The following is a 13132-nucleotide window of genomic DNA, read 5'->3' as shown; positions in this document are numbered from 1 at the left end:
GATAGGGGATCAAATACTTATTTCCCTCATTAACATGCAAATCAGTTTATAACTTTTTTGAAATACGTTTTTCTGGATTGTTTTGTTGTTATTCTGTCTCTGTCTTGTTAAAATACACCTACCATTAAAATTATAGACTGATCATTTCTTTGTCAGTGGGCAAACGTACAAAATCAGCAGGGAATCAAACACTTTTTTCCCTCACTGTATGTGTATATATACACTCACCTAAAGGATTATTAGGAACACCTGTTCAATTTCTCATTAATGCAATTATCTAACCAACCAATCACATGGCAGTTGCTTCAATGCATTTAGGGGTGTGGTCCTGGTAAAGACAATCTCCTGAACTCCAAACTGAATGTCTGAATGGGAAAGAAAGGTGATTTAAGCAATTCTGAGCGTGGCATGGTTGTTGGTGCCAGACGGGCCGGTCTGAGTATTTCACAATCTGCTCAGTTACTGGGATTTTCACGCACAACCATTTCTAGGGTTTACAAAGAATGGTGTGAAAAGGGAAAAACATCCAGTATGCGGCAGTCCTGTGGGCGAAAATGCCTTGTTGATGCTAGAGGTCAGAGGAGAATGGGCCGACTGATTCAAGCTGATAGAAGAGCAACTTTGACTGAAATAACCACTCGTTACAACAGAGGTATGCAGCAAAGCATTTGTGAAGCCACAACACGTACAACCTTGAGATGGATGGGCTACAACAGGAGAAGACCCCACCGGGTACCACTCATCTCCACTACAAATAGGAAAAAGAGGCTACAATTTGCACAAGCTCACCAAAATTGGACAGTTGAAGACTGGAAAAATGTTGCCTGGTCTGATGAGTCTCGATTTCTGTTGAGACATTCAGATAGTAGAGTCAGAATTTGGCGTAAACAGAATGAGAACATGGATCCATCATGCCTTGTTACCACTGTGCAGGATGGTGGTGGTGGTGTAATGGTGTGGGGGATGTTTTCTTGGCACACTTTAGGCCCCTTAGTGCCAATTGGGCATCGTTTAAATGCCACAGCCTACCTGAGCATTGTTTCTGACCATGTCCATCCCTTTATGACCACCATGTACCCATCCTCTGATGGCTACTTCCAGCAGGATAATGCACCATGTCACAAAGGTCGAATCATTTCAAATTGGTTTCTTGAACATGACAATGAGTTCACTGTACTAAACTGGCCCCCACAGTCACCAGATCTCAACCCAATAGAGCATCTTTGGGATGTGGTGGAACGGGAGCTTCGTGCCCTGGATGTGCATCCCACAAATCTCCATCAACTGCAAGATGCTATCCTATCAATATGGGCCAACATTTCTAAAGAATGCTTTCAGCACCTTGTTGAATCAATGCCACGTAGAATTAAGGCAGTTCTGAAGGCGAAAGGGGGTCAAACACAGTATTAGTATGGTGTTCCTAATAATCCTTTAGGTGAGTGTATATATATATATATATATATATATATATATATAATTGTAAACTTTTTCTCCCTCCAGTATCTGCGTTTCACCTGGAACTGTGGAATGTAAACCAAAACCTGGTGAGTATCTTTTCATTTTAAATACCAATATCTCCATAAATGAATATAACCCACATCTGTGAACATGGGGACTTGTTTCTTGCAGGCTGTTCCTGTGTCTACGAAGGAATGGAATATGATGAGAATGAAACGGTGTACAATAGCACTGAGGACTGTTACTATGGCATCTGTAGAAATGGGACTGTGATCCATTACAGTTACACCTGTATAAACACACCCACAACCACAGCCACTACCACCACCTTTACCACCACAACAACCACCCCGACAACAACCACCCCCACAACCACCACCCCAACAACTACCCCGACAACCACCACCCCGACAACCACAGCCTCTACCACCACAACAGGTATTTATTTGTAAACAGATTTTTGTATAGGACGAATGCCTCAATCAAAGGTAGAAGGAAAATTGGATACAAGTACTGCAGTGCTGTCTTTCCATACAACCATTTCATTCTATTTTTTTAACCTCATTGCAAACCAGGAAGTATTGGCACTACTTTTCAGTGCTGTAAACTGAAATTGTTGTTTTATTCCTATTCCTATCAAAATGCATAGCCCTGGTAAGCAGTGAGGGTAATTTTTGTAAGTGGGGAATTCTCTGCAGGAGGGAACTACAGAACCAGGACAGATAAAATGTTGATCTGTGTGTTTAGAGACATCTCTGTAACTTATTTTTCTCCTACCCCCCAGTTACACCAACAACAACTACAGTGTCCTCTACAAGTAAGCATATTTCAGCTCTCCAATCCTAAACTCTTGCATGAATGTCATTCCATGTAGAATGTGGGAAGCAACTCTTTGGAGCATTTTGTACTATACAGTTCTTATGCTGTGCTTGAAGTTATTGATTTTTTAAACCTCAGAAAATTGAATTCAACTATGCTTATCATACTTTAGCATATTACAAACAATATGACCCCTCTACCACCATCTCCAACCCGGCCTGCGAAGGGGATGACTATCGGGTCACAAGCTGCTGAACCCAATCGCTAATAAAACTGCACAGGCAGGTACTGGGGTGGTGCTGCCTTGAGGAAAATGTAGCGTGATTGACAAAACACCACAATCACTACTGAATATCATTGGATGCGTTTGTTTAGTACTCGAGTTTAAGGCTCATTCTGTTTGCTGTGTGAATAAAAGGCTCAATCCCTGGGAGGAGTGCTGCTGGGTTCCCTCCCCAGAGGATTGAAGCCCCAGTTTAATAACCACACGCAGGAGAGTAAATCTGAGGCTGCTGAGGAGGTGGTGCCTATTGCATCTCTATTACTGATTTGATGTTTTTACTTTTGACTTCTCTTCCAGCTTGTGCCCCGATCTGCACCTGGACAGACTGGATTGATGTTTCCTATCCACAGTTTGGTCCTAACGGTGGTGACTGGGAAACCTATGAGAATATTACAGCAGCTGGAATTAACATCTGCAAACAGCCAGAGGACATCGAATGCAGGGCTGAAAAATACCCCAACCATAATCTGGGCCAGTTGGGTCAGACGGTGGTGTGTGATGTGTCCACTGGGCTGATCTGCAAGAACAAAGACAATATGAATGCTGTTCCACCCAAATGCTATAACTATCAGATCAAAGTCCTGTGCTGCAACTGCCTCGACACCCCGACAACCACCCCAATAACAACCACCCCCACAACAACCACCCCGACAACCACCACCCCGACAACCACCACCCCAACAACAACCACAACCCCGACAACCACCCCCACAACCACCACCCCAACAACTACCCCGACAACCACCACCCCCACAACCACCACCCCCACAACAACCACAACCCCGACAACCACCCCCACAACCACCACCCCAACAACTACCCCGACAACCACCACCCCGACAACCACTACCCCCACGACAACAACACCGACAACCACCACCCCAACAACTACCCCGACAACCACTACCCCCGCAACCACTACCCCGACAAGAACCTCCCCCACAACCACCACCCCGACAACCACCACCCCGACAACCACAACCCCGACAACAACCACCCCGACAACCACCACTCCCACAACCACAACCCCCACAACAACCACAACCCCGACAACCACCCCCACAACCACCACCCCAACAACTACCCCGACAACCACCACCCCGTCAACCACTACCCCCACAACCACAACACCGACAACCACCACCCCAACAACTACCCCGACAACCACTACCCCCGCAACCACTACCCCGACAACAACCTCCCCCACAACCACTACCCCCACAACAACCACCCCGACAACAACCACCCCTACAACCACCACCCCGACAACCACCACCCCCACAACAACCACCCCCACAACCACTACCCCCACAACAACCACCACCCCCACAACAACCACCCCCACAACCACCACCACCCCCACAACAACCACTCCCACAACCACCACCCCCACAACAACCACCCCCACAACAACCACCACCCCGACAACCACCACCCCCACAACAACCACCCCCACAACCACCACCACCCCCACAACAACCACTCCCACAACAACCACCCCCACAACAACCACCACCCCGACAACCACCACCCCCACAACAACCACCCCCACAACAACCACCACCCCGACAACCACCACCCCCACAACCACCACCCCAACAACCACTACCCCCACAACAACCACCCCCACAACCACTACCCCCACAACAACCACCACCCCGACAACCACCACCCCCACAACCACCACCCCCACAACAACCACCCCCACAACAACCACCCCCACAACCACCACCCCCAAAACAACCACTCCCACAACCACCACCCCCACAACAACCACCCCCACAACCACTACCCCCACAACAACCACCCCCACAACCACCACCACCCCCACAACAACCACTCCCACAACCACCACCTCCACAACAACCACCCCCACAACCACCACCCCCACAACAACCACCCCCACAACAACCACCACCCCGACAACCACCACCCCCACAACCACTACCCCAACAACCACTACCCCCACAACAACCACCCCCACAACCACTACCCCCACAACAACCACCACCCCGACAACCACCACCCCCACAACAACCACCCCCACAACAACCACCCCCACAACCACCACCACCCCGACAACCACCACCCCCAAAACAACCACTCCCACAACCACCACCCCCACAACAACCACCCCCACAACCACTACCCCCACAACAACCACCACCCCAACAACCACCACCCCCACAACCACCACCCCCACAACCACCACCCCCACAACCACTACCCCCACAACAACTACCCTGACAACCACCACCCCCACAACCACTACCCCCACAACAACCATCACCCCGACAACAACCACCACCCCGACAACCACCACTCCCACAACCACCACCCCGACAACAACCACCCCCACAACAACTACCCCAACAACCACCATCCCGACAACCACTGCCCCCACGACAACCACCACCCCGACAACAACCACCACCCCGACAACAACCACCCCCACAACCACCACCCCGACAACCACTACCCCCACAACAACCACCCCGACAACAACCACCCTCACAACAACCACCCCTACAACTACCACCCCCACAACAACCACCCCGACAACCACCACCCCAACAACCACTACCCCCACAACAACCACCCCCACAACCACCACCCCGACAACCACTACCCCCACAACCACCACCCCCACAACCACTACCCCGACAACAACTACCCCGACAACCACTACCCCAACTACAACCACCACCACAACCACCACTCCAACACCTGGCTGCCCAGAATGGGACGTAGGGGTGAGTTTGTTTTGCAATTTGGAATGAGAGCTGTATGATTATCACATTTATAAAAAATATATATTTATTGTTAATTATTGAAAATGGTAGGTCCCTCCCCCCCACTCCAAACTCTGATATTTTCCACTTGTTGGGAGTGACTTGTCCAAAGCAGACTCTCTGGATGAGATGATCGCCTGCCTGTTTCTTTCTGTCACTAATCACTTAAGTTAAGTTTAGTTTCCACATTAAAGAGCACAATCTAGGGAGGGCGATGAACTTTGTGATTGAATGTCATGTTTTGGGAAAGGGAGCAGAGTGTTCAAGCCCTGTGTAGACTTCTGAGGCCACATAGCACATCTGGGCTCTGGAAAGGCCATTTAATGGCAAAGTAGGCTAACCAGCTTAGTCTTCAAGCCTTGTGATTTTTTTTTCTACCTTTTCATCTAGCAAAACGAAACTTTCTTCATTTGTAACTGCACGATGGCTAGATGTATCAATGACACTGTGATCGAAATAATCCCTTACGAATGCCCACCTCTGAAGAATATCACCTGTGCCAGTGGAAGACCTCCAGTTCTGGTGCTCGATGAGAACATGTGTTGCTACCATTACGAGTGTGACTGTGAGTATCCCGCCGCACCTGTATGAGAAGAACTGGCCACTTCTCAAGCTTGTATTTCTACAGTGACGTTGTCCACTGAGGGTTGAGTGCTCTCAAACTGCTGCAAATGTAACTTCAGCTGATGGTAAAGTGTCAGGTTTATCCAGGATTTGTTACAGATTTTAGTGTGATTGTAAGGTGGACAAACTGATTAAATGCTGGAACTGCAGCCATGCTGGAACTGCACTGGTAAATCTAATTGGTTTTCTGTTTACAGGCTACTGCAATGGCTGGGGAGACCCCCACTATGTCACATTCGATGGACTCTATTACAGCTTTCAGGGGAACTGCACCTATACTTTGGTCAAGGAGATCATACCCAAATATGACAACTTTGGGGTTTATATTGACAATGTCCATTGTGACCCCAGAGACCAAGTGTCCTGCCCACGCTCTCTCATGGTCTCTTTTGAGACTCTATTCATCAACCTGAGGAATAAAGATGTCACTGGCGCTGTAGACATGGAGGTCAGTCCTTGTGGTGTGACAACAAAACACGTCCAGCCCTTGTTCTTCCTTCAGCAGCACGGCTAGGCCCACAGGAGCCCCTAGTGAAGGACTTTGTCATTCCAGTTGAAATTTGCAAAGCTTTTCCAGTGCGTCCTCCTCCTCTTCCATTTAAACCACTTCTGTACACAGTAAAATGAATTGGGAGTATTATAGTACAATACAAAACAGTAGGCATTGACGGATTAACTTTAAACTCCTGAAGGGCACTGAGTCAACCATGTGGATTAGAAATTAGATGTCTAATAGGCATCTAAACCATAATCTATGTTTCACATACAAACTTTTCATGTTGTCATGGGAATCAAGTGATTTAGTTTAGTGCCAGACACAACCTGCTGGGATTGACAACTGGAAAGATAACTTAATTCTTCTGAATAAAACTATTCTTCTGGGATCCATGAGCCTACTTGATGAAGTGTAAGCATGTGCGTCTCCCTGGCACAGCCTGCTCAATAGTATTGCTGTGTATTTTGTTTTGAAGGTGCTGGTGAACAGGCAGGTGGTGTCGCTGCCCTTCTCCAGGTATGGAGTGAAGGTCTACAATTCTGGCATTAACCTGGTGCTGGAGATCCCCGATATCGATGTTGTGGTGACATTCAGCGGAATCGCATTTGGTATTAAATTGCCTCACAAGATCTTTGGCAACAACACAGAGGGACAGTGTGGTAAGTCAATGGGATTGCCACCTACTGTGTAACTGGGGGGTATTCCAATTCCATAAAATCCTGTGATCCCTCTATAGAACATGTTCTATGAGTTTGGTTTTTGAAAGCATTACAATAAATTCTTAAATAAGTGTAAACATGTAATATGTGGCAGTTGACCATAGCTGCTATTATTATGCCTTTTAAGAACTTGGCCAGATGTGGGCCTCCTATGAGCCTTTTGTATAACCTGCAGGCAGTAGTATTCCACCAGCCTCAAACTGGTCTCCCCAGTGAAAGACTAGCTTGTGTACTGCAAGGGAAGAAGTAAAGGGTGACGTGGTCTTCCCACAGGAACATGCAACAACAACCAGGCAGACGACTGTATGCTGCCCGGAGGCCAGCTGGTCAACGACTGTGCTGCCATGGGTGAGCACTGGCAGGTCAAGGACCCAACCAAGCCTCACTGCTCTGTCCCACCCACCGTGCCAACCAGCAGCCCACCCAACCCTACACCCAAACCCTGCCACTCAGACTCGGTGTGTGAAATCATCAAGAGCAAGTAAGCGGCTTCCTGACAGTCCTCATTTGAGACCTTTTCTCCTTTCTCTTCAGATTGCATGTTGAACGGTCAGGGGTTTTAAAGCCCCATCATTGTAGAGACTGTGCTTGATGCTAACTGATGGCCTTTCTGAATCCACAGCGTGTTTGCACCCTGCCACAAGTATATCCCTCCAGAGCCCTTCTATCAGGGCTGTGTGTTTGACAGCTGCCATGTGGAAAACCCGGGCATCGAGTGCAGCAGCTTGCAGAACTATGCCGAGATGTGTGCACAGGAGAAGATCTGCCTGAACTGGAGGCCGTCAACAGCTGGAAAATGCCGTAAGTGTTTCCTGGGAAATTCACTTTCAAGCCTTTAATTTTGCTTCTTTGCTCAGTAATGAGACATTCCAAGTTTTTAACAAAGCAAGATTCAGTTTTTGTAACTTGTACACAATCATAACCTCCCTCAAATCGAGCAATGCACATTCATTGGTTCATTGAAATGGTTCATTGGAATGTACACTAGCCACAGTATTTTGTCCAGAGCCACATTTCTTGGCTGATTGGTATTCAACTTTCTTTTCCAGCTGTTAACTGTCCCAGTGACAAAGTCTACAATGCATGTAGTCCTGCAGAACAGCCTACTTGTGAAGACAAGTAAGTTTTCAATGTGCCACACAAGGAAATGAGGTTTCTGCCCATGCAGTCCTAATCTGCTGATTAGTAAACTATTATACATTTTACAAATGAGTATGAATATTAAGAGCTTAACTGAGCAAATTCTTCATTCAGTAAAATTGGTAAACTGCCTTAATTAAAACTTTTTTTAAACATACTTCTAAGCACTAATGCATCTTAATCATTCTGTAGTTTGAGGAAGGTGGTGACTTGTGGTAAAACAGTGGAATTAATACATCTTGTGCTCAGTCCATCAGATGCCAATCATACCAAACCGGTCCTGACAGAAGGCTGCTTTTGTCCTGAAGGGACCATCCTGTTCAACAAGAAATCTGGAATCTGCGTGGAAATGTGTGGTAAGTGTTTTAATTCTGCTCACTGTGGAGAACAAGAGGCTCTGTGGCCCACATGGAAATTGTTGTACAATGTAAACTGGCATAGTAGAGACTGTGATGTGTTGTACTGGAAGCTCCCCTGTCCTGCTGACTTGACCTGTCCTTTGTTTGCACAGGATGCCTGGACCCAGAGGGCACTCCTCGAGAGGTGAGTTGCCCTTTAACTACAGGGCTGTTGATGCTGCTGCGAACCAAGCATCTGCTGGTCCCATCGCTGGCTTTCCCTACAGGCCCTGTGAGTCTCTCTAATCCTCCTCTGCCTTGTTTTGTCGCCATAGTTTGGGGAGACTTTCGAGTACAAATGCCAGAACTGCATCTGTGACATTAACACCAAAGGCGTGAGATGCGAGCCGAAGGGTTGCCCGCCGGCCAATACCCTGAACTGCACAGGCCCAGGCTTCATCATCACCAACGAGACCAGCTCTGCTGACCCCTGCTGCACCCAGCTCGTCTGCAGTGAGTGCCTTCCTTTACTCCTCTGGGCCACACCGCAATACTGCTGCATCAGGGTAGCCCACTGGAATCCTTAGGAGCCTTGTTTCCACGACTGTACAGGAGTTAGCAATGTACTAGTCTCCCACTTTATTTTTAATAGTGCATTTATTTAAATCTCAAGATGGGAAATCTCCAGAGATTAAGTACATTTCTGGGCCAGGGGTTAATGGTAAACAGACCACCCTACCTATCCAGGTCCCTCTTGAAGAGTATATTTTACTTATTTGAACACAACTGGATCTAAAAAAAACAGATGTATATATCCTCAACACTCACCCCTTATTGTCTTTCTCTCCAGGATGCAATACCAGCATGTGTCCTGTAGTCGACACTGTCTGTCCCGCGGGATTCAAGCCGATGTTTGAAGTCCCGGATGGAATGTGCTGCCCTGAATACAAATGCGGTAAAGCTTTCTGCAGGAGCTCTCTGCAGTACATCAATATTAGTAGACTTTTCATCCTTGGAAGCCTGGTTGTAATTTTACAAATGAGCAATGGGGATTTCATACAAATACTGGAACTGCATGATGTGCAGTTTGTTCTCACTTGTAATTTAATGTTTCTCTTCCTTTCCAGTGCCAAAGGGAGTTTGTGTGTACAACAATACAGAATACCAGGTAACTTATAAGGCGGGAATTCCTCTTCCAATTAATGTCTTTTTAATCTAGTGAATTGAGAGTATATTTATATGACAAAAGCTTTTTTTTTTTCTTTTCCTCAATGAGATTCTCATTCATGTTTTCTGATCTGTGCTCTTGTCCAGCCGGGGACCAGCCTTCCAGTGATCAACTGCCAGCGCTGCTTATGTACGAAGGACATGGATCCCACACAGGGTCTTAATGTGATCGAATGCGTCCCACTGACCTGCAACAAGACCTGTGAACAGGTGAGGCTCATGTCAAGCCTTAAACATGTAAACCCAGATGACAAGGTAGCACTGCTAACTGGCACGGCTGTGTTCTCTCTTCAGGGATTCAAGTACAAGGAGCCGAGCTCGGGCGAGTGCTGTGGGAAGTGTGTCCAGACACACTGTGTCATTCAAGTCCAAGGCATCATTCACCTGCTGAAGGTTTGTTGATGTCTAAACTCACCAACACTTTGGCGACCGCTGTGAGGCTCTTCTGATTCTGATAGCTGGCGTGTTTTTGCCTTTCTTTCCCAGCCTGGCGATAAATGGTCTCCCCCTGATGACAAATGCATCATACACAGCTGTGTCAAGATCAGTGGCACCTTCATCTCCACCCAAGCCAAAATCCAGTGTCCTCCTTTCCATGAGAGCAACTGTCAACCGGTGAGTGAGCAGAGAGCTCGGGCAGAAACTCTTTAAAAACCTGAGGCCAAATTCATTGCACTTGCAGGGACTCATTATCTTTTGTGACCACAAGTGGGGATGCATTTATTTTATAAAATAAACTAATACACATCGGGGGGGCTGTTTTTCCTCTATTAAAAAGCAGTGGTAAATGTTCTAGCAGTTCTAGGAGTACGTTCCAGGGTCTCAAGTCTGCTAAAGTCATAAGTTGCAGATTGGTTTTCTCAGTAGACAGTTTTTATTTAACTTTCTATTCTCTTGCCAGTTTATGTTTATGCACACAATGGATTTGCCTAATTGAACTTCTCTTCTGGAAATCGCATCACCCTGTAAGAGATAAAGCTGATGAACCAACTGGGTGGAACAGGGCTGTTTGAAGCTTGAAAGCTAGTCCTGCACGTATTAAATGTCTTTCTCTGTTACAGGGGACGATTGTGACGGCGCCAGATGGTTGCTGTAAGACATGTGAGTGTCCTGAAGCCTCCTACATTCAGTTCAAACTGTTAGTTGAGTTTCAAATAGTGGAGCTCACGGCCAGTGCCAGTGTTTGTGCTTTCTGCCTCACTTTACAACGGCCTATATAAAAAGTAATCTGCAAAACTACCCACCAATGAGTGTTACTACTTGGTGCTACTCACCTACTTTGTACTCCACACCATTGTAAACTGCTCTTTCTCCTTCCAGGTGTAGAGAAGGAGAAGGCCTGCAAGCTGTCCACCCTGAAGAGCCACATCACACACATGGGCTGCCAGTCTGAGGATGAGATAGAGCTGAATCAATGTGAGGGAGCCTGCAACACCAAGTCCATGTGAGTTCCTCAGTACTTTTCCATTGATTTTAATCTTACTCATTTCAATCTGTGCCCGTTCAATAAAAACAATTTTTCAATCAATCCAAACCTGCTATCTGTAATGCCCCAGTATGCATGTCTTTGCAGGATGCGTTCTTGGTACCACTACCAGTCCATCACGTAAATGAGCTGTATGTCATTCTTTCAGTTTATTCTTTCAGGAACAGGAGTGGAGGGAGGACATGGGAGCAATGTTATCCTGTGTAATCTCAATTATACAAGCACAGTGTAGGAAGGGAGGAAAGAGCTTGTGTGACTCTCTCTCCTTTCTCGACAGATACTCTGCGGAAGCTGCCAGCATGCAGCACAAGTGCACATGCTGTCAGGAAGCCAAAACCATTGAGAAGACCATCACCCTGGTTTGCCCTGATGGCTCCACCAAACCGTACAGCTACATCCATGTGGAGGAGTGTGACTGCCGCACCACCAACTGCGAGGAGCCTGTCGCCGCTGTGCTGCCCCTTTCAAAACGTAACCGACGGTCCGGGCCGAATGCTGGACTGCACATCTCCAGGCGCTGAACTGCCACCCCTCCTCTTGCACCACACTGCTGCGCTTTAACATAATTGCCTTTTTACTCAGATTTTTCTATAGGGATGGGGAGTTTTTACTGTAGCTTTAAGATGAATAACATTTCATGGAGAAGAATAGATAAAATACTGCTTTGCTCAAGCAAATAAAAAATGAAAAATAAAAACTTGTCTTGCAATTTATTTCAAAGATGTAACTGAGTGTAAGAGGTATGGAAAAACTTAATGGAAGGGTCAGCTATACAAACACCATCAACAACGTTTACAAGAACTACATCATTGAGACTGAGGGAACTGAGCCTTTTCACCCTGCAACAGAGGAGACTGTGGGGACTTGATTCAAATCTTCAAAATCATGAAAGGCATCGACCACATCAAACCAGAGGAGTTTTTCCAGATCAGCAGGGACACACGCACCCGGGGACACAAATGGAAATTGGGCTTCAAGGCATTCAAGACGGAAAACAGGAGACACTTCTTCACACAGAGAGGCGTCACAATCTGAACAAAGCTCATCATAGCCTACTCGCACAAATGTATTATTATCCGTGAAGAAATCAGACAATTTAACTCACTTTGCTTTTGTTACGAGCCCAGGTTGCAGTCTGCCATCAGACACACGGGCACTCAGACACACTGAGATCAACAGGCCACTAAGATTCCTGTTGCCAGAATCTGACCTCCCCCCCCCCAAACAAACACCTCTTCCACATAATATAGCAACCAGCTCCTCTTTCTGGTTGATAGCACCCCACCTTCAGGCGTGGGTCTGGGTTAACTGGTTCATATAAAGCTGCTGAGTGGAGGGCAGGACTGTGTGCTAGAACGCTAGCAAGCATTTCCAACAATATTCCCTTAAGCAATGTTGCAAAGAATAAATAGCGATAAAAAAAGAAAACACATCAGTAATTATGACATTATAAAATAAATCATACATGGATGGCTCACCACAGTGTACACAGCAAGGCAAGACTTCAGGATGTGAATTGCCCAGCTGGGTTAATGATAAACCTGTAGGAACAGCAGCTGGCAGACTGGCCTGGTAGGCGTTTTTTTGGATTAGTAGGTGATGTTTTCATGTGGCTCTCTGGTGGAGAGCCTGTTCTGACCAACTCAAACAACCCCACGCAAGACCCCCCAAGCCTTTCTCCATTCCTGCACTGGTCTTGAACATCGCTGTGGTTGCGGCTAAGCGTCAGCAGACATCGCACTCCTGTCTG

General features: G+C 46.9%; 1 protein-coding gene across 1 annotated transcript in view; it reads left to right on the top strand.

The window, feature by feature from the left end:
* LOC136747521 (mucin-2) overlaps positions 1 to 12079 on the top strand; it is a 29152-nt gene extending 17073 nt beyond the window's left edge. The window contains exons 27-47 of the mRNA XM_066700401.1: positions 1501 to 1544; positions 1630 to 1896; positions 2243 to 2275; positions 2858 to 5313; positions 5743 to 5917; positions 6174 to 6424; positions 6948 to 7131; positions 7465 to 7672; positions 7814 to 7992; positions 8241 to 8310; positions 8581 to 8687; positions 8843 to 8874; positions 9005 to 9182; positions 9520 to 9624; positions 9797 to 9837; positions 9984 to 10106; positions 10191 to 10289; positions 10383 to 10511; positions 10958 to 10997; positions 11217 to 11340; positions 11660 to 12079. Of these exons, the coding sequence (XP_066556498.1) occupies positions 1501 to 1544; positions 1630 to 1896; positions 2243 to 2275; positions 2858 to 5313; positions 5743 to 5917; positions 6174 to 6424; positions 6948 to 7131; positions 7465 to 7672; positions 7814 to 7992; positions 8241 to 8310; positions 8581 to 8687; positions 8843 to 8874; positions 9005 to 9182; positions 9520 to 9624; positions 9797 to 9837; positions 9984 to 10106; positions 10191 to 10289; positions 10383 to 10511; positions 10958 to 10997; positions 11217 to 11340; positions 11660 to 11903 (5089 nt within the window). The 3' untranslated portion in view covers positions 11904 to 12079. The remainder of the gene's footprint in view (positions 1 to 1500; positions 1545 to 1629; positions 1897 to 2242; positions 2276 to 2857; positions 5314 to 5742; positions 5918 to 6173; positions 6425 to 6947; positions 7132 to 7464; positions 7673 to 7813; positions 7993 to 8240; positions 8311 to 8580; positions 8688 to 8842; positions 8875 to 9004; positions 9183 to 9519; positions 9625 to 9796; positions 9838 to 9983; positions 10107 to 10190; positions 10290 to 10382; positions 10512 to 10957; positions 10998 to 11216; positions 11341 to 11659) is intronic.
* The last annotated feature ends 1053 nt before the right edge of the window (positions 12080 to 13132 follow it).

This window comes from Amia ocellicauda, chromosome 4 (assembly GCF_036373705.1).
Source record: "Amia ocellicauda isolate fAmiCal2 chromosome 4, fAmiCal2.hap1, whole genome shotgun sequence".
NCBI lineage: Eukaryota > Metazoa > Chordata > Actinopteri > Amiiformes > Amiidae > Amia > Amia ocellicauda.
This window is presented reverse-complemented; position numbering and strand designations above follow the sequence as displayed.